At 48.2% G+C, this 19072-nt stretch overlaps 1 protein-coding gene and 1 pseudogene across 1 annotated transcript; both read right to left on the minus strand.

Annotated features, from left to right (window-relative positions):
• Window positions 1–7300: 7300 nt before the first annotated feature.
• On the minus strand, window positions 7301–9639 carry LOC133902962 (uncharacterized). The gene is made up of 6 exons (XM_062344291.1): window positions 9419–9639; window positions 9075–9318; window positions 8719–8888; window positions 8294–8582; window positions 7880–8043; window positions 7301–7733 (listed from the first exon to the last, which is right to left on the minus strand). The coding sequence occupies exons 1-6, from the start codon at window positions 9444–9446 to the stop codon at window positions 7579–7581; spliced, it is 1050 nt and encodes a 349-aa protein (XP_062200275.1). The 5' UTR covers window positions 9447–9639; the 3' UTR covers window positions 7301–7578.
• A 1253-nt stretch (window positions 9640–10892) lies between these two features.
• Window positions 10893–17333, minus strand: LOC133904004 (uncharacterized; annotated as a pseudogene).
• Window positions 17334–19072: the final 1739 nt, after the last annotated feature.

Consider the following 19072-nt stretch of genomic DNA (forward strand, 5'->3'; position numbering starts at 1 on the left):
AAAAGAAGAAAGCACTTTCCCTGAGGAAGAGACCTCGTGAAGTGGCCTTCGACGATCTGTGCGAGGAATTACTCCCGAAGGCTCACTGGCCATTCGAGCTATGCCCCATCGACAGGAGCCTTTGAAAGGCACACAGGATCTTTATTCCTCCTCACCGAAGTTGTCCTTTTGTGCGCGCGTGGACCTTCCCACGCTAATTCTTAGTGATGACAACGACGAGCCTTCGGACCCACGCGTGACCGCTAAGCCAGCGGTGGGGGAAGTTGAGGTCGAAGGAGCAGAGAATGTTGAAGCCGAAGCTGAATCGGCGTCTACCTCTTCATCTTTGAGTTCTTCCTCGAAGGACAAGTCGTTTGAAGGCCACAGAGCCACAGAGACTGAAGAGGAGAATACTTCACCGCCCATGCCCTGCCGCGGCGGAAAGGGGCTTATGAGTCATAGTGGCTTACTTGACGTGAAGGCTATTGACGCCGAAGGTTTCAAGATTTCTTTGTTTGAGCCAAGCTCGGGGGAGGTCAATGATGCAAAGAAGATATTTAGCACCTTCGTTTTGACTGAGCTTGAGATTTCTCTTGCGCGAAAGCCCACTGCCGAGCTAATCGACACCTCCGATGTGGCAATTGTGAAGGTATATATATATATATTATTGTCCTACAACTTCTCCTTGCTTATTCGTTCTCATACCTGCGCTATCGCAGGCTATACATATTTCGCTTGCACAGCGCAAGCAGGTGGAGCATTTCGAGGCCCGCGCGAAAAATGCAGAGGCGCAAAGGGATCTATTTCAGGTCCGGGCGGAGAAGGCCAAGGACCAAAAACGGGAGTTCACATGATGAGCGAATTGGGCTCCCTTCGCTTGGGCAAATAGAGCGTAGAAGAAGTCACCTCCCTTCATCAGAATCTGACGGTGTCTGAAGCTCAGGTCTCGGAATTGCAAGCCCTCTCCAACGCTAAAAAAACTAAAGCGTAGTGATTGCGCGAAGAACTGGAAGAGGCAAAGGCACTATCTGAAGGCGCCCTCATTATGCTAGAAGAGCTTGAGCCGAAGGTCATTGCAGCCTGCGAAGTGATTAGCCATACCTTCAATGGGATTGGTGCTTCGGCCATGCCTCCCTCGCTTAACCTTGCCAGGGTGGGTGGCCTCGTTGGTTGGATCTGCAAAATCAGCGGCAGCCTTTTGCTCACGGCCCAACTGTACGGTGACTTCTGCGCTATGGTCTCAGCCAGGAGTTTAGTCCAGTCAATTGAGATGACTGGCTGTGACCATCATATTGCGCTCCAAAGACCAACCTTCTGCTACCCATCGGACATGTCAACTTTGGTTGTGTCGAGGGTGAAGGCCACTGCACGGTCATTCACCACCAACTACTAGTGTAAATATGGCCGCGAGCTCGCCCTCCGGGAGGCGAAAATCAATCGCCAGCGAGTACATTTTTTTTAATCATGATTTCTGCTGTCTGCGCATTCATGGACCCTTTTTCCTGCAGGCGAAAGCGAAGGATGAACATTCCACTAAAGCGACGACCACGACGGCCGAAGAACCTTAGAAGGTGTGAAGAAAGTGCAAAGCATGATTTTGGGTTTTGAACATTTTGTTATCAATTGAAATATTCTGTAATATACACTTTTATTTATTGTTAAATGTTTTGACTATCTTCGCTCCCTGCGCAGGTGCTCCCCTCGGACACTGCACAGGTAGCCAAAGATGTTGTTCCCATCACTATGATGCGGGGCAATTTTTTCATGTCTTGGTCTTGCTGGGATTCCTTCCACCGTCGCTACCCAGCTATTGATTTCGAGAGGTACTGGAGAGCGAAGTGTAGGTCTTATGATGTAAGGAATGCCAACTCTAAAGCGTTTTGGAAGTCTTTTAGTCCTTCTGTTTTAGAGACCTGTAGGGCTGAGCGTGAGTCCTGTTGGATTGCGCGTGGAGACATTGAGCCTCCGCATATTCTCATCGACCCGAAGCTTGAGCTGGAAGACGATAACCATGGGTTCCTGCCCCATCAGTTTCCATTTTGTTACCGCCGAGGGCCTTCTTCGCAAATAGTGTGACATATCGAAGGCAGGAGCACTTCGCATGCATCTTCGTCTACCACTTCTTCATCTACCTACACTGGATCCCCACTGGATCCAGCGTTGCCTTTTCATGCCAGTCAAGGCATAGCCTTTCAATTTGGCTTTAGCCGATGATATAAGGATTTTGTTGATCCTGATGTTGATGATTTTAAGAATGTTGAAACGATTATTATGTTTGGTTATTATATATTGAGCTTATCGAGTCGGTCCTTCATCGATTTGGACCTTCGGCAGGATCGCGCGTGAAGTGTGATCTGGAGAACACCGTCCCCCCCCCCCCCCCCCCGACTTTGAAGCCGTAGGGACCTTCGGCAGCAATGCACGTGAAGCGTCATTTGGAGAACGCCATCCCCCTGACTTTGAAGCCGTAGGGACCTTCGGCGGCCCCACGCGCGAAGCGTCAATTTTTTATGTGGCCTCGATCATGTAATCACTTACTTTGCACTTAATGGACTAGTAATGTATCTCCCTTGGTTTCGCGTCGCAATTGCTATTAATCATAAATGCTATTGCGCATTTTGTGGCGATAGTTATCCAGGCTTCAACTTGTATTTTGTCAAATTTTCATTTTGTTTTGTAGACTTCCCATGTTTCGGGATTAACGTCATGCTTTTTTGTTCGCTTTCCCTTTTTGTTGTTTTTCTTCTTCTTTTTTGTTTCCGAAGGTATCTTGTACCTTCGGCGTGGGGGTAGGCACTCGTAGCCCCCTACTTTCTAGAGATGCCCCGCCTTCTAAGGTCGAGGAGCTTTTTTTCTCGAAGGTATGTCTCGCCTGTGCGGGGGCAAGCACTCTTAGCCCCCGACTTTTAGCCGAGATGTGCGCCGCCTTTTGAGGTCGAGCAGCACTTCAGCTTTTTCTCCCGAAGGTATGTTTCACCTTCGGTGCGGGGGAGACACTCTTAGCCCCTGACTTTTAGCCGAGAGGTGCGCCGCCTTCTTTGAGGTCCAGCAACACTTTAGATTTTTCTTCCAAAGGTATGTTTCACCTTCAGTGCGGGGGCATGCACTCTTAGCCCCCAACTTTTAGCCAAGAGGTGCGCCGCCTTTGAGGTCGAGCAGCACTTCAACTTTTTCTCCCGAAGGTATGTTTCACCTTCGGTGTGGGGGCAGGCACTCTTAGCCCCCAACTTTTAGCCGAGAGGTGCGCAGCCTTCTTTGAGGTCGAGCAGCACTTCGGTATTTTCTTCCGAATGTATGTTTTGCTTTCGGTGTGGGGGAATGCACTCTTAGCCCCCAACTTTTAGCCGAGAGGTGCCCCGCCTTTGAGGTCGAGCAGCACTTCGGCTTTTTATTCTGAAGGTGTGTTTCGCCTTCGGTGCGAGGGCAGGCACTCTTAGCCTCCGACTTTTAGCCGAGAGGCGCGCCGCCTTTTGAGGTCGAGCAACACTTCAGCTTTTTTTTTTGAGAATTACAGACATTCATGTGTAACTGAATCATAATTACTTTGCCATAAAGGCAAAGATGCTGCGGAAAGAAATTCTTTAAAATATGGACAACTTCGAAGCGACCAATGATCAAACTTTTGCTGTGGGTTTGCACCCGTCCAAAGTCGAAGGGTAAGATGTCTTTCTTTGACATTCCATACCTCGACTTTTATGGTGAGTTCTTGGTGTGCTTCTTGGCGATGGGTGTGCTTCCTTTTTTCGAAGGCCTGCAACACTTTGACAATGAACTATGCATAAACTCAACAAAAGTACATGTTTTCTTAGGGATAATTCCATATATATTAGAGGGTTTACAAAGGTCGTTGTCTTGTTAAAAACCTCATGCTCTGACGAAGGGTTCCCCCTGTGAGGAAAAGAGTACAACACCCGTACATTATTTTGATTAAATTAGAGAAAAACAAAATTACGTAAATGCTGCGTTGATTCGTGTGCTTCGCCCATCAATGCAAATACATCTTCCTTGGTTACTACACATAGAATTTGTGAAGATTGTTGGCATTCCAAGTGTTCGGAAGCTCATCCCCTTCGGCAGTAGCCAAGTGATAAGATCCGGGCCTTAATGACCTCTTCACCAAGAAAGGTCTGTCCCACCTACTTTGCAATTTTTCCACAGCAGAAGTATTGGTGAGTCTTCGTAGAACCAAATCTCTAGGGGCGAACTCCTTTGGGGACACTTTCTTGTCTCTCCATCTTCTAGTCTCCTCCTGATATCTGGTCAAGTTTTCGACGGCCTGTATTCTCATTTCCTCCAGCGCATCTTTTGATGTCAATTCTTCGCTTTGGGCTGATTCATTCGTGACTCAAAATGATTTATTTTTACATTCCTCTAGATTCATTGCCTCTTCGCCGAAGAGCAAACGAAATGGTGTGAATCTCGTCAGTCTTGTTACCTTTGTTCTTACGGACCATAAGACCTTTGACAGCTCTTCCACCCACTTTCCTTTTGGCAGGCCTTGCAGGCATCTTGCGACACCAGCAAAGACGATGTCGTTTGCCCTTTCCACAGCTCCATTTGACTATGGGTGATACAATGATACGAAGTGGACTTTGATTCCCAGGTCTTCGCAGAATTGTCTGAACCCTTTGCTATCAAATTGCATGCCGTTATCAACGGTCACTTCGCTTGGAACTCCGAAGCGGTAGACAATGTTCTGCCACAAGAATTTTTGGATATTTCTTGACGTTATATTCACCAGCGGCATTCCATCCACCCATTTGGAGAAGTACTCTACTGCGACGACAGCATAACGCAAGGTCCTCGGGGCAGCTGGTAACTGTCCGATAATGTTGATTCCCCATCGTGTTAATGGCCAGATCGGTGGTATGAGCTGTGTCTTTGTTGAAGGCCTGTTTGAACCCTTTGCCAAGTACTGGCACTAGATACAACTTCAGACTACACACTCCGTATCATAGACCGCCTTTGGCCAAAAGAATCCTTGCCTAAATGCTTTTCCGACGAGCGCTCGAGTGCCTATATGCGAGCCACACAGTCCTCCATGCATTTCTCTCAGCAAGTTTTGGCCCTCTGCTTGGGATATGCATCACAGCATCGGCTCACAGACTCCCATCTTGTACAAGTCGGCTCCCACAATTTTGTAGTTTCTGGCTCTCTGCACCATGCACTTCGCCTCGACGTCATCTTCGGGCTCATAGTAGCCGCGAAGATAAGCCATTATGGGAGAGCGCCAACCTTCGCTCTCAATTATAACAACTGAGCGTGCCTTCTGCAAAGAGGCATCGGTAGCTGGCACCTTCAATTTCTGATAAAACACATATGCGGTATTGGCAGATTTGCGCCGCAGCCTTTGCGAGGTTATCGGCCTCAAAGTTGTCATTTCTTGATATACTCTTGATTGTAAATCCCAGGAAATGCTTTTCCATGCTTCGTACCGCTGCCATGTATTTGACTAGTTCTGGCTCCTTCGTCTGAAATGTCTTGTCAATTTGGCTTGCTATCACTTTAGAGTCTATCTTGACCAAGACCCTTCAGACGCCCAACGCTCGTGCCTTACGAAGGCTAAGGAGAACTACATCGTACTCCGCAACGTTGTTTATCGATCGAAACTCGAGCCTAGCAGCGTATCGCAACTTCACTCCCAAAGGCGAAGTCACCACTGCTGCCACACCAGCACACGGAGCCCCCCAGGCTCCGTCACAATATGCGATCCAAACCGGATCTAACGGTACTTCTTTTGGAGCTTCAGCCTGCGGCGTCCAATCTGCCACGAACTTCGCTAATGCCTGAGACTTCATCGCTATTCTTGCGATGAAAACTATCATGAATGATGCGATCTTTGCAGCCCATTTTGCAATCCTCCCTATAGCTTCACGATTTTCAAACATGTCACGGGTAAGGAGGTGAGCACTGTAATCTTGGGCTTTGCCAAGAGATCGTCCCGCTCTGCCAAGGTTATTTCGTCTTCAAGTTTCTAGACCCAGTGGTGGTTACCTAGAAGGCATTGAGCCGTGCTGGCAGATTAGGTGTGTAAGGGAATGCTAGTGAAGGAGATGATGACCGAGTAAGAGAGCGACCCGCCGGACGCCAACGCTAAACGTGTCCATGACCTGAAGAACCAAAGGACCTCTCTAGGCACAGGCAAGCTGCTGGTGGCTAGGATGGTGTCAGGCGCGCTCTGCGAGCAGCAAACCACCAGAAAATTGTCCAAGAAGAACCTCTTGATGTTGAACTCATCTGCTCAAATGTCGAGGCTTCCCGTGAGGACGCACGCCAGCTCGTTAGCTTGAAATCCTCGTCTAGCACGATCGGCATACTCCAAAAGCGCCCAACGAAGCCAACCCTCCTCGATGGAGAAATCGTCTGACCACGGCACAATACAATGCTCCAGTGATGACACTAAGCTAGGGACAACAATCTCCTCCGCGGAGATCTACGTCGAAGCAGATGGCATGGTCACCGGGGGTGAGGAGGTTTGGGTGGGTCCCAACACTGCCGAACCCATCGCTGTGGAGCCAGCCAGAGGGCTCTAAAGGCAAGGCAGGGTGCCAATTGCATCCGTAGAGCCCGTGGGTGTGGAGCCAATAGAGGGGACATGACAAAACTGACGACGATGGCCTGACCCCACTGAACCAGAGGAGGCACTCTGCGGCCGCTTGCAGTCCTTGGCATGGTGACGAAAGCCTTTGTAACGGAAACACCATGGTGGAAGATGACAGTCCACCCACTGGTGTGTCCATGACAAGCAATTAAGACAACAGCCGTGGAGGGCTGCCGGTAGGCTGCGGTTGCGCGACACGGAAGGTTGGTGGCCCGTTTGGCCCTGACGACGATGTCGAGGAGTGACCAAGGTCCAGCCCTCATCATCGGCCCCGGAGGACAAGGTGGGGGCAACCAGTTGGTGAGGGGGAGAGCGTTCATGTGCGGTAGGCATTGCTTCAGGACGTCGACCATCGGGAGCGACGGTAGACTGAGAGCCTCTAGCAGTGGCCATGAAACCAGAGGGAATCGCAAAGCGGTGGGCCAGATCTCCCTTCGCAGCCAGAAGAACGCCTTTCCCCTATTGTGCTGCCGTTAACCGGCCGGCATCAGTAGTCGACACAAAATGTGACATCGCGGGTGACCGCTCGGCCGAAGATGCAGAAACTGGGTGTTGTTGAGCCACCGCTACACCTTTGAGCGTCCAACGGAAGAAGCTCCAGGATGGAATGGTGTAGCGTGAGGAGATAGGGGAAAGGAAGTTACCGGGAAGACAGTTGGGTGTGGGTGGTTGGTGGACGCCGAGCTCGGGGTGAGAGACGGCGGAGGAGAGGGAGTGGGAGGAGGGGGAGAGGCATCCATCATCTATTATTTTTGGGTTTTGGTTTCAGCACATTCATGGACCCGATGCGAGATCATGGTCAAGGCGCAACGGCACCACGCTCGTGACCCGGGTTGGATCCCGGCATGAGCAAGGGACTTTGTCCTTCTTTCAAAAAAAAAAAAAATTCAGAGTTCAGACAGACAGACAGCATCAAACAAACAAAGCCACATCTACACTGTTGCAATTTGGACGCGACAGGCGACACACACAAACACAGAAGAAGAGTCGTAGGCTCTCTACTCCATATTGGACGAGCCAACTATGGCAACATCTGCCTCGATGCAGCACCTGCCCTTCACAAGGAACCCGTCCTTTAACAGCTTCAGCGACATGAACTCTGCCCATCCCCAGCCCTCTCCATCCTCCTTTGCTGCTCGAAACTGGCACCGTCCTGCACGCACACGCACCCACACATTTCCCGAACCCCAAAAGCGAAATTAACGCGTAAACCATCAGTGGGAACATCTGGATTATGCTATAATAGTTATGCTTTTGTTTATTAATCCAATTTGTTTCAGAGTTGTACTAGTGGTAAACCTGCCATTGTATTGCGTTTGCTGGTGACCTGGTCTTTGACGGACAGGCTGAATTCTACCAGCACTCCTGAGCTTTGGAGGGAACTGTCCGGCTTGGCCATATGAAGGTAGAGGGAGAGGAATTCCCCACCGTTGTCGGCGCCAGAGGGGTACATGCTGAAGTACCTAAACATATTACAGGATGACATGACTTGACTTAGTTCATTATGGATCAAAGGGTTGAGAACTTCAGATACGTTCTAGCATCTTAGGCTTGCTCATTGAATGTTCAGGTTTCTAATGCATTATGCATACAAGTTTCAGTAATTAGTACTGTGCAATTATGCAGATTGTAGCACCGATGCTAAAGAGAATTCAGAAGCAACAAACTTTCGACCATATCAAGCATTTCAAATTCAGATGTTAGTGGCGTTACCATTTGTGTCCACCGATCTCAAACTCTGGTGAGTAGCATCGTTTGTTCAGAGCCAAGAAGTCGTCAATGTCCCAGGTGTACACTTCCCGGGCGCTGAAGCCGTTTGTCTTCTGAACAAACAGCGTTTCTGAACTTTGGTTGGCTTTAGCAGTGGTGAGCTTGATGAGCTCCACACCGAAGACGCAGCTGTCGCCGACGATGAAGCCCGAGGAGGGTTTCTTCAGTGTCTCGACGGGGATCATGCATGCGACCCCGGAGCCATTGCTTTCAGTCTGGAAATGGTGGCTAACTGCAACAAGGCATACGAGTGCAAGCATAAGTCACTGAAACTTTTTCTTCAGGGACAGCATGTTACTGAAGCAAACAGTGCGGGTATCAGCTTAGTAAGTTACATGTACCAGATTGGCATATGTTTGCAATCTTACATTCATGTTCGCTGTGCTTTCCGTATGCTTGATCGTATATCAAGAGCTTGAACGATGCTTCGATGATGATGTCGGATTTCAGATCAGAAGTTTTTGACAGCACAAGGACAAGGGAAACGTATTCTCTTTCATCACCACTCTTTCTGTCCTTCAGATTCAACTGCAGGTACCTGCCAACAGGTCAAGATACAAAAAGACTGCTCATCAGATGGTTGCACTTGAATTGCATCAAGAAATTCTGACCACGTTTTCATCTTCCGACAAAAACCTGAACGGGTTTCAAAATGTTCTACTGAAGATGGACAAGAAAACGTTGTGATCACTCGGTAACAGAAGGAACAGTATTGGTAGATTACCATTTAAGCTCCTTGATCTCAAAATATCCGGAGTTGGTCCATCCTTTTTCCTTGGCAAGAAGTGAGGAGAAGCCATCGATCCTCCATTTGAAGCTGCTCTTCTCGTCCATCTCAGGTGAGGCAGCAGCAGGGGGGCTGCGCTTTCCATTAGTAGCCTGGTGTTGCAAGCCGGTCTCTGTCGCTGGAGAAGATGGCACGGCCGCAACCTTTGCGGATTTGTGGTTCTTCTCTTGGACCGATCGACCTGAAACCACAATCCAGACAGTAAGTGCTCATATCAAGTATCATAATATCAGCTGAAATTAGTAGAAGAAAGCAGAAGAACTGGGCAAAATTGATGTTACTGCGAGAAGAGGAGGCACAAGCACCCATGATTGCTTGTTAGAGGAGTGTTCTTGCTTTTGCTTCAGTACAAACCGGTCCTGTAACACTTTATATGCAGAATTATTTCAACAATAATTATATGTAGAATTCTGTGTAAGTGTTTCAGAAATTCCTGGAAATGAGGTGAGGTTTCTTCTTCGAGACTAGGACAAAGGCAAAAGGCCAGAGGTCTACGCCACAGGCAAATTCCTAGCATCGATGAATTTAATTAGCTTCATGACAAAAGAAAAAGAAAAGCTTCATGACTGAGAAACAGTACAAGTCTACGACATCAGGAATTTAATTAGCTTCATGACAAAAGAAAAAGAAAAACTTTTTGTAACTAAAAAAATTGCTCATATTAAATCTTTAATGTCATCATCAGCCAATAACCCCAAAAGTCCAGGTCAACTCTTCTGTGCCTCCCAAAGTTCTTAAGCTATATTACCTAACCACTAGTCATCAAACAATTCATCTATGCTTATCTATCTTGTTTGTGTACGTATCATGTTCAGATATTCAAATTCCTTCACAAGCAGATGCCGTCACACTGTGTCATGGTGATAGGGAAGTTTGCGTACAGCTGATTCTAGCTAGAGCTGACATTCATCAGTTCTCACAAAACTACCAAGCTACCTTGTGCGCCGCATAGATACCATGGGTATGTCACTTCATTATACTACTAGAGATAGTACTCCCTCTATTAATAAATATATAGCATTTTGGATATAAACACGGTCTCTGGTATGCAAGTGGACCACTATTTTTATGAGTTTTTTTTTATGGTTTTTCAAAAGGTACCAAGAGGTACCAAAATTATCACTTGAGTTTGGTACCGGAGCCGATGGTATCAAAATTTGGTAACTGAGGTACAGATCTTTAGTACCTCTCAATGTATAATCATTAATCAGTGGTACCTCTCAGGTACCTCCTCAAGGATGGTATAAAAAAAACTTATTTTTTATTTTAAAACAATAATATTAATTGGAAAATTACTATACTATAAAAATATTTTTTCTGAGAAGTTAGCTCATCTTAAATTAATGCTCAAAGTTAGAGAATTTGACTGCAAGTTTTCTACGACGTCATATATTTACAACGGAGCAAGCAACTATTAACCAGGGTAAGGTCGTATCCGCATACTAATTCTTACTCCTGAACTTGGCATTTCAGTTAAGCGCATCTAAGACAGGAAACTGGAAAATCTCTGAATTGGGTTTCTTCATCAGAAGCGGGATCGAGAGCTACAAATATATGGCTGTAGTCGATAGATGAAACTACAACAACAAGCCATGACAGGCAAACTGAGCAACATGTTCATGGCCAAACCTTTATTTGCCATTTTACACACCTTTAGTATCTTGAGCACGAACAAGCAAACAAACAGTCAAACACATACACACACGTTGCCACCTCTGCACCATTGCGATTCAGTCCTAGATATGCAACGATACCCTACTCCATCTTGGAGGAACCAACGATTGCAACCTCAGCTTTGATGCAGCACATGGATTTCACGAGATAACCATTCGACGAGTCCTTGAAATCCTCCAGCGAAAGGAACTTACTCCATCCCCAGATGCGAGCTTTCTTTGCGAACTGGCACCTGCCTGCATTTCCCAACAAAACAAGTTGCGAATACGCGATGAATAATTTGGCATCTGGACTCCAGTCGATCGAGAAAAATTCTTCTAAAAGGCGAACCGGTTGCTTTCCAGTGCTTGCCAGTTTCCTGGTCTTTGATGGAAAAGGTAAATCCACAAGGTTCGCAGAGTCCTTGGGGAGATCTTTTTGCTTTTTCATGTTCAGGTACAGGGAAAGGTGGTTCCCATCACGAGATGGATACATATTTATAAATCTGCAAATTGGACGCAATCGCACAATTCAGTTGATAAGCAACTATAGTTGTCTTGAGGCGAATTTCCTCCATGCACTCCCCCTCTCCATCCCTTCTGCCGGTGCTCACCCCGAGCCCGGCGGCCACCACCCCCCATTCGCCAGCCTCCCTTCTAGCCTGACTCCTGCCCTGGTGAACTCCCCCCTATCTCCACTCGCACCCCCTTCTTACCTTGCGCGACCTCCGCGTGAAGAACGAAATTGCAGTGCTGGCTGCATGACACCCCACTTTCAACCTCCTCGGCCGAGCGCTCGACGTTGTAGCCGCCGCCCTGCGCTGCTTCGCTCCCCAGCTCTAACAGGATCTCGGCGGAGTGCAAAGGGAAGGCTGCCCTTCCCGATAAGTTGTCAAGCCGCCTGGTACCATCTTGCCGCGAGGCTAGCGCCGCCATCGACGAGCCGAACCATGCCTAGGAGGACGGTTGGACACTGGTCACTAGTCGCCGACGCATCTCAAGGCTACGAGGCGATCATGCTCGCAAGCCCACCCCACCGTCTAAACACAGCCAATCTGCCACCCTCGAAGGCTGCGAGGCACCTGGTGTTCTCCATCCATCCTCGGCGTTCGTGTGTATGTCGTTTGGATCTTTCAGCTGCGCACCTACCGCGAGGAGATTCCCTCACATGTCCCTGCCAGTGGTAGCAGACAGCATGCTATCGCCTGTTCACGTATCACAGACAGGGACGTAGGACCTCGTTGTTCTATCCCTTTCGGCCCTTGACTCTGCCTTGCCTAGGAATCACGACCCTATGGCCGAGGAGGTCATGTCCCGTGTTAGGGTGCCCATCCCCGCCAAAGCTCAGCCAGTGGTGTCTCACAACGGATCCGGATCCCCTGACTTCAGGGGATGAAGTCGCAAGGGAACAGTAAAATGTGAGCAGATGAACAGTTTCTGATGGCAATTTACTGTAGCAAAAGTAATGTAGCAACAGTTCCGTTAATTTACTGTTCCGTTACACTGTAGCAATACATCTGATCCATCCATCCACAATCCAACGGTCCACGGAGATTTGAAGTCACCTGACTTCAAATGTGGATGAAGTCAGAAGATCCGGTTCCGTCTCACAACATTAGTTTGGTCTACTCGAGATGTCGTCATCGCGCCTGCGTTGATGGTGGCCTAGTGGGGCATGAGGCCTCCGCCCCTCTACCCGCATGCTTCGAGTTTGACACGGGCCACTCTCCCTCTCGCCTGGCCTCTCAAAGCCCATCATTGCTTGCATCCCCTCCTTCCGCGGGCCATAGGGGCTGGTCTTTTGCTACCTCTGCTGGCCGCAGCTCTATGCAGCGGGTGTCCTTTCATCATGTCTGTTGCTGGAAGACCTACAGGTCCACCCTAGCGTGTAATCACGTTGTTTGCTTGATAGAAACAAAACTTGATGTAATCAACCAATTCCTAGTCAATGAAATTTGCAGCCCACCTTCCTACCGACTTTGGAGACAAGGGGTGGTGTGTTTGTGGCCTATCTCTCATCGCTATCCCTTGTTGATGTCTGAGTGTTGCAGTATTTTGTCAACGTGTGGGTCTGCTCTGAATCGGAGGGCTCGTTTTACTTATCTACTGTTTATGGCCCAACCGATGAGTCCTTAAAGGAGCACTTCCTCGCCAAGCTCACTAGTGTTCATGTGCAGTTGCCAGGGCCTTGGTTGATTATTGACGATTTTAACATGATTTGTTCAGCGGCTAATAAGAGCAATGATAGGCTAAATAGGAGATCCATCTCCAGATTCCGCAATTTTATCAATGCCGTGGAGCTTCGTGACCTACACTTGTTTGGTTGACGCTACACATGATCGAATGAGAGAGCTTCACCGACCCTTGTGAGGCACGATAGAGCTCTAGCTTTCCCAGATTGGGATGTGGAGTTTCTAGACTCCTTCTTACAAGCTTTGTCCTCAGACTCCTCTGACCATTGCCCCTTGTTGTTATCAACTTTGATGCATTCTATGCGGTGGCGGCGATTCCATTTTTAGTCCTTCTGGATCAAGATGTCGAACTTCCTCTCTGTTGTGGAGTGTGGATGGAGGTTAAAGCTTGCCGAATTTTCTCTACCTCCTCTCCGCGGTGGATGTCTTGCTCAAGCGCACCACTATTGAGCTTCAACGTTGGAATAGTAGACACACTGGTAATATCAAGGAGCAGCTGCTTATGGCGCGTGAGGTCGTCTTTCATTTTGACAAAGCGCAAGAAGACAGGGTGCTGACAACAGCCAAGTCCAAGTTACACAAACATCTAAAGCTCCTATGCCTTCGTCCGGCCTCCTTCAAACGTATGATCGCTCGGTGTCGCTCCAGGGTAGCTTGGCTTTGGGACGGCGACACAAATACTAGAGTGTTTCAGTCCTTTGCCAATTAACGTGCACGCAAGAATCACATCTCTTCTCTCACCACGGATGAGGGCACCATCTCCTCCCACCAGGAAATGGAAGAGGCATTGTTAAACCACTTCGGCTCAATCCTCGGAGTGGCTTCTCCCTGAGATTTTTCCATTAACGTGCATGAACTTGGAATCGTGCCACCGGACCTTGAGGCGCTAGATGTGACTTTTTCTGAGGCAGCGATCCTTGGGGCTATTAGAAGGATGTCTCTCAACAAGGCTCCAAGACCGGACGGGTTCATGGTGGAATTCTACCGGGCCGCCTGGCCGGTGATCAGGAACGATGCATCGCTAGCCATTCGTGCCTTCACCATGGGCGACCGAAGAGGCCTAGAACATCTCAACAACACCTTCATATCTTTAGTTCTGAAGAGCGTTGTTGCCTCATCACCTTTGGATTTTTTAGCCTCATCCACAGCATTGGCAAGATAATCACAAAGTCATTGGCTCTTCAGCTGGCTCCGCGGCTAAGCTCTCTCATCATGAACTGCAGAGTGCTTTCATCTCTGGGTGATCGATCCATGACAACTTTAAGTTAGTGCACTCCACTCCTGTTCAAACTAGACATTTCTAAAGCATTCAATTATGTGAATTGGGCTTTCCTCATGGAGGTTCTTTGTTCATGGGGTTTCGGTTTTCGATGGTGCAGTTGGATTGAGGTGATCCTGGGATCCTCCTCAACTCGGATTCTTCTCAATGGCGCCCCAGACCAACTATCAGTTATGCTCGTGGGCCGCGGCAAGGTGATTCAATCTCTCCTTTCCTTTTCATACTGGTGATGGACACTCTTGCTCGTATCTTTACAAGGGCTGGAGAGGTGGGTATAATTGACTCTATGAGACATAACTCAATTATGTTCATGTCGCCTTCCTCGCTGGATATCCAAGCTCACTTGGACATCATCCAGTTCTTCAGGGCAACAAGTGGGCTCAGAACAAATTTGGATAAATGTGTGGCTGTTCCTATAAGTTGTGTTGATGATGACGTATCTACCGCCCATGACAACCTCCCTTGTGGCTTGTCGGCCTTCCCGATTCAGTATCTGGGAATCCCTCTTACGGTTGGCCACCTGTGCAAGAACCATCTACAACCTATGGACGACAAGGTAGCCACTAGACTCCCTGTCTGACATGCCAAATTGATCTCAAAACCAGGACGAGCTATTCTTGTGAAATCAGTGTTATCCTCGACTCCCATACATATGCTGCTCTGCATATCAATACCATCGTGGGTGATCCAAGGAGACTGACAAGATCAGAAAAGCATTCCTTTGGGCTAGAGAAAAAACTTCATCTGGAGCCGCAACTCTCTTGCGTGGTCTACTGTATGTCATTTGATGGAACTTGGTGGACTTGGCATTCCTGATCTCCGATTGGCAGGCCTAGCTCTGCGCCTTAGATGGATCTGGTGGCAGCGATGTAACTCATCCAAACCGTGGGCTGCACTGCCACTGCACCATGAGGGCCACATCGTGGCGCTGTTCAATGCATCCACCAGGTTTGAGGTTGGGAACGGTAAATCCACATTGTTCTGGACTGATGTTTGGCTTCATAGTTGCTCTATTCGGTTCTTGGCTCTAGATCTCTTCAGATATGTTCCTTTGAAAGTCTCCAGGAGCATAATGGCCTCTGACGCTCTATTACACCAGCCGTGGATCAAGGATATTACTGGGCCATTATCGATGCCTGTCTTTAACCTAATACCTGCATATTTGGGTCCAGCTTTATTCCATCATCTTGAGCAACGAGGAGGACCGTGCGGTTTGGAAGTGGTCTCCGTTAGGCCAATACTCTACGAACTTGGCTTCACCTCATGTTCAACGGTTGCATCCATTTTGGGGGTGCCAAGATGTTATGGAGGTCTCAGGCACCCGCGAAGATCAAATTCTTCAGTTGGCTACTTCTTCATGGTAGGCTTTGGACAGCTGAACGGAGGCGACGACATGGTCTCCAAACCGATGATGCATGTGCACATTATTCCCAACTGGCCGAGACCATTGACCATCTGTTGTTGCACTGCTACTTTGCTAGGGGGACTTGGTGGCGTGTGTTGCGAGTGCATGCTCCTTATGCAGACATTTCAGTCCTTGACTGGTGGACGCAAACTCGGAGGCGAGTGACCAAAGAGTTTCGGAAAGGATTGGACTCCCTAAGCCTTTTGATTAGCTAGAGGATTTGGCTCTCTCATAATGATGTGATCTTCAACAACCGTCGTGTCTCCTCAGACTCCTTAGTTACGATGATTTGGGAGGACATTGATCGATGGTGCGACGCCGGTGCTAAGCACCTCTCCATGTTCAAAGACCGGTTGCGCGTGTTCGGCTCTGTAATATGATCATCAGCGTTACCGTTTCTTTAGTTTTCGTTGCTTATACCGTGTAATCTCCTATTTGGTTCCCTCCACTTTGGACTACAACCTTCTAAAGGTCGCTATGTAATCTTGAACTCTACCCCTTAATACAAAGATGCGTAGTTCTCCTGTGTATTTAGAAAAAACTACAGTTGTCTTTAATGGCCAATTTTCATGGTAAGATAATTAAGATGAAATTAACATCATTCAGTCATGTCAAGCATTGCAAGCTGAAGATGCTATCACCATTTGTATCCACCGACTTCGAACTCCGGAGAGTAGCCCGGGTTCTTCAGTGCAAAGTAGTCCTCAATGTCCCAAGTGTAAATTTTGGCCTCGTTGAAGGTGTTCATCTTCTGGACATACAGCGTTTCTGACGTTGTGTTGGCTTTGGAAGTGGCGACTTTGATGAACTCGACACCGAAGACGCGGCTGTTGTTGACGACAAACCCAGAGGACCGTTTCTGTAGTGTTCTAAGGGGAATCACGCATGAGGCCCCAGAGCTTGTGCTGGCAGTCTGGAAACTGTGGTTAACTGCACATACAATTTTTCAAATTATAATTCATTTCTTTTCTTCAGGAACAGCTGTTTAGTTGTAGATGAAAACACGAATGTTCTTGGAGAAAAAGACAAAACAAAAACACAGAAACATTAGTGGTAGTAGGTAATACTCTAGCTGACAGTCTAGCAGAAATAATTTGCTATTTTACCTTGATGCTCGCTGTGCTTTCCGTACGACTGGTCATATATCAAGAACTTGAAAGATGCATCTACTACAGTGTCGGGTTTCACTGTGCTGCTCCCCAGCTCAAGCTTAAGGGAGACGTACTCCTTGTCGTCGCCGCTCTTCTTGTCCCTTGGATTCAGTTTCAGGTACCTGCAAACAAGTCAAGAGAGAGAGCACTGAGAATATGCAAACGTTCTAGTTACACGAACTGTGTGTGCAACAAATTAAACAGTCAAGAAGAATAATCAGTGTGGTAGCCATACCAGTTATGGCCCATAATCTCAAATACTCTGGAGTAGGTCCATCCTTCGCCCTTGTCAAGGAGTGAGGAGAAGCCATCGATGTTCCACTTTATGGTCGTCTGCTGATTCTGCTCTACTGGAGAAGAAGGTGCCACCTTGGATCCATGGCCCTGCCCCAACTTCGATCTTCCCGAAACAGAAATGAGGAGATAAACAACAGTATGGAAGATCAAAACAACAGCTAAAATTAGCAGTAAAACACAAAAGAAAATTACGAGTACCACGAGACGAAGAGTTGCCCATGATGACCCGTCAGTGAAGCTTGGTGTTGCTGCTCTTGCTTTCTGCACAAGATGATGTTCCTGTGCACTCACTTTATATATGTAGATGGACAATATTAGGTGTACCAAAATTTTCGGGGCTCTGGGCAATGGGGTTTCGGTGTCTCCTTGGAGACTCTAGAGTTTGGACAAGTCACAAGTGCAAAATGACAAAACCCCTCTCAGATACAGTGGACCAATGAATCATTCTTCAAACCAACCAACAAATCGAATTACATTTGGTGCAAAAAAAAAACAAATTACATTTGGTGCAGAATGAGATCACCAAGTTTGGTGCTGATACAACCCTGTTTGAGCCTCCGATTATATGCTTGAATACAGTCGGTTGAGACTCACTGGTTTCGATAGACTTCACTTGTCCTTCTCATCTCTCTTCTCTCAGGTTGTCTATGTTGCCCGTGTTTCCGCTAATCCACTTACTTGCAAATGCCAAAAGCAGTTAGGGCAAATGGAGGCTAAGGTACAATGACACACCATATGGGTGATTTTTTAGATGGTTCGACAAACGGATTAGAGGTCAATGCTTGGGAGGTAATATTGGCCATGTACACAGCATATATTATACTATGTCGCACTCCCAACTCCCCCTCCCTCTTGCCACCAACATATGGCTCCTCCGTCGTCGCCCCTGACATTGCCGCCACCCTTAAGGCTAGCAACGAGCTAGGTCGAGTCAGGGCCCCCTGGGTTTCGGACCCAACGGGGGTGGAGGCGGGTGTTGAAATCGCTCCGCAGAGCCTTCGGATCAGGATCCTGACCCGAGTTAGGTCTGGGGCTGACTCGAGCGAGTGCCCCACTGGCCTCGAGCCCCCGAGATAGCATAGGATGGGCCTAGCTTCATTGCCCGACAGCCTGAGCTAGAGGGGTCCCGTGCCCCCAACGTCCACCCGGCCACTGCCATGGGCTCTACTGCCCTCCTCCTCCACAGCCTCGTCACCTCCTCAGCACCTCCACTGCCGCCCTTTAGCAGTACGCCATCGCTGCCTCGCCTACGCGACTATGTCGCCACAATATCCACCCTCCATCACCCTCCCGCAATCCACCGTCGCGGTCGCCGCCTCGCTTGCGCAGTCCATTGCCACCTCGCCTGCGTCGCCCTCCAGAAGTACGCCGCCTCGCTTGCGCCCTTACGCTCATGGTCAAGGCTTGTCTCGGGTCCCCGATAGGGCTAGGAGCATGGCTTGTTTCACACCCGACAACCATTTCAGGGCTAGGTCGGGTTTGAGGTTTCGGGTTGGGTGCGTTCTCGCTCCACCCAGCCTCGAACCGACCCGTTACCACCCCTAGCCACCCTGCAACTTGCAAGCATCATCTCTGAGCACCAAAGACCTGCATGATTACTACAACCATTATAGATCCTTACATGGAAGTGGGATGAAATTTGTATAGATTTCATAGTTGGACTACCAAGAATTTAGAAAGGTAACAATTCAATATGGGTCATAGTGGATCGCCTGACTAAAGTAGCTCAATTCATACATGTTAAGATGACCTATAGCGGGGACAAATTGGAAGACTTATATATTGAAAATAGTTTGAGGCTGCATGAAATACCTAGTAGGATCGTCTTCGATCGAGGACCTTAGTTCACAGCAAGGTCTAAGAAAAGCCTACACACTGCCCTGAGAACTAAAATAAATTTTAGTTATGCCTACCACATGCAGACTGATGGACAGACCGAAAGAGTAAACCAAATTCTAG

The sequence above is a fragment of the Phragmites australis genome, chromosome 21, assembly GCF_958298935.1.
Source record: "Phragmites australis chromosome 21, lpPhrAust1.1, whole genome shotgun sequence".
NCBI classification, from domain to species: Eukaryota; Viridiplantae; Streptophyta; class Magnoliopsida; order Poales; family Poaceae; genus Phragmites; species Phragmites australis.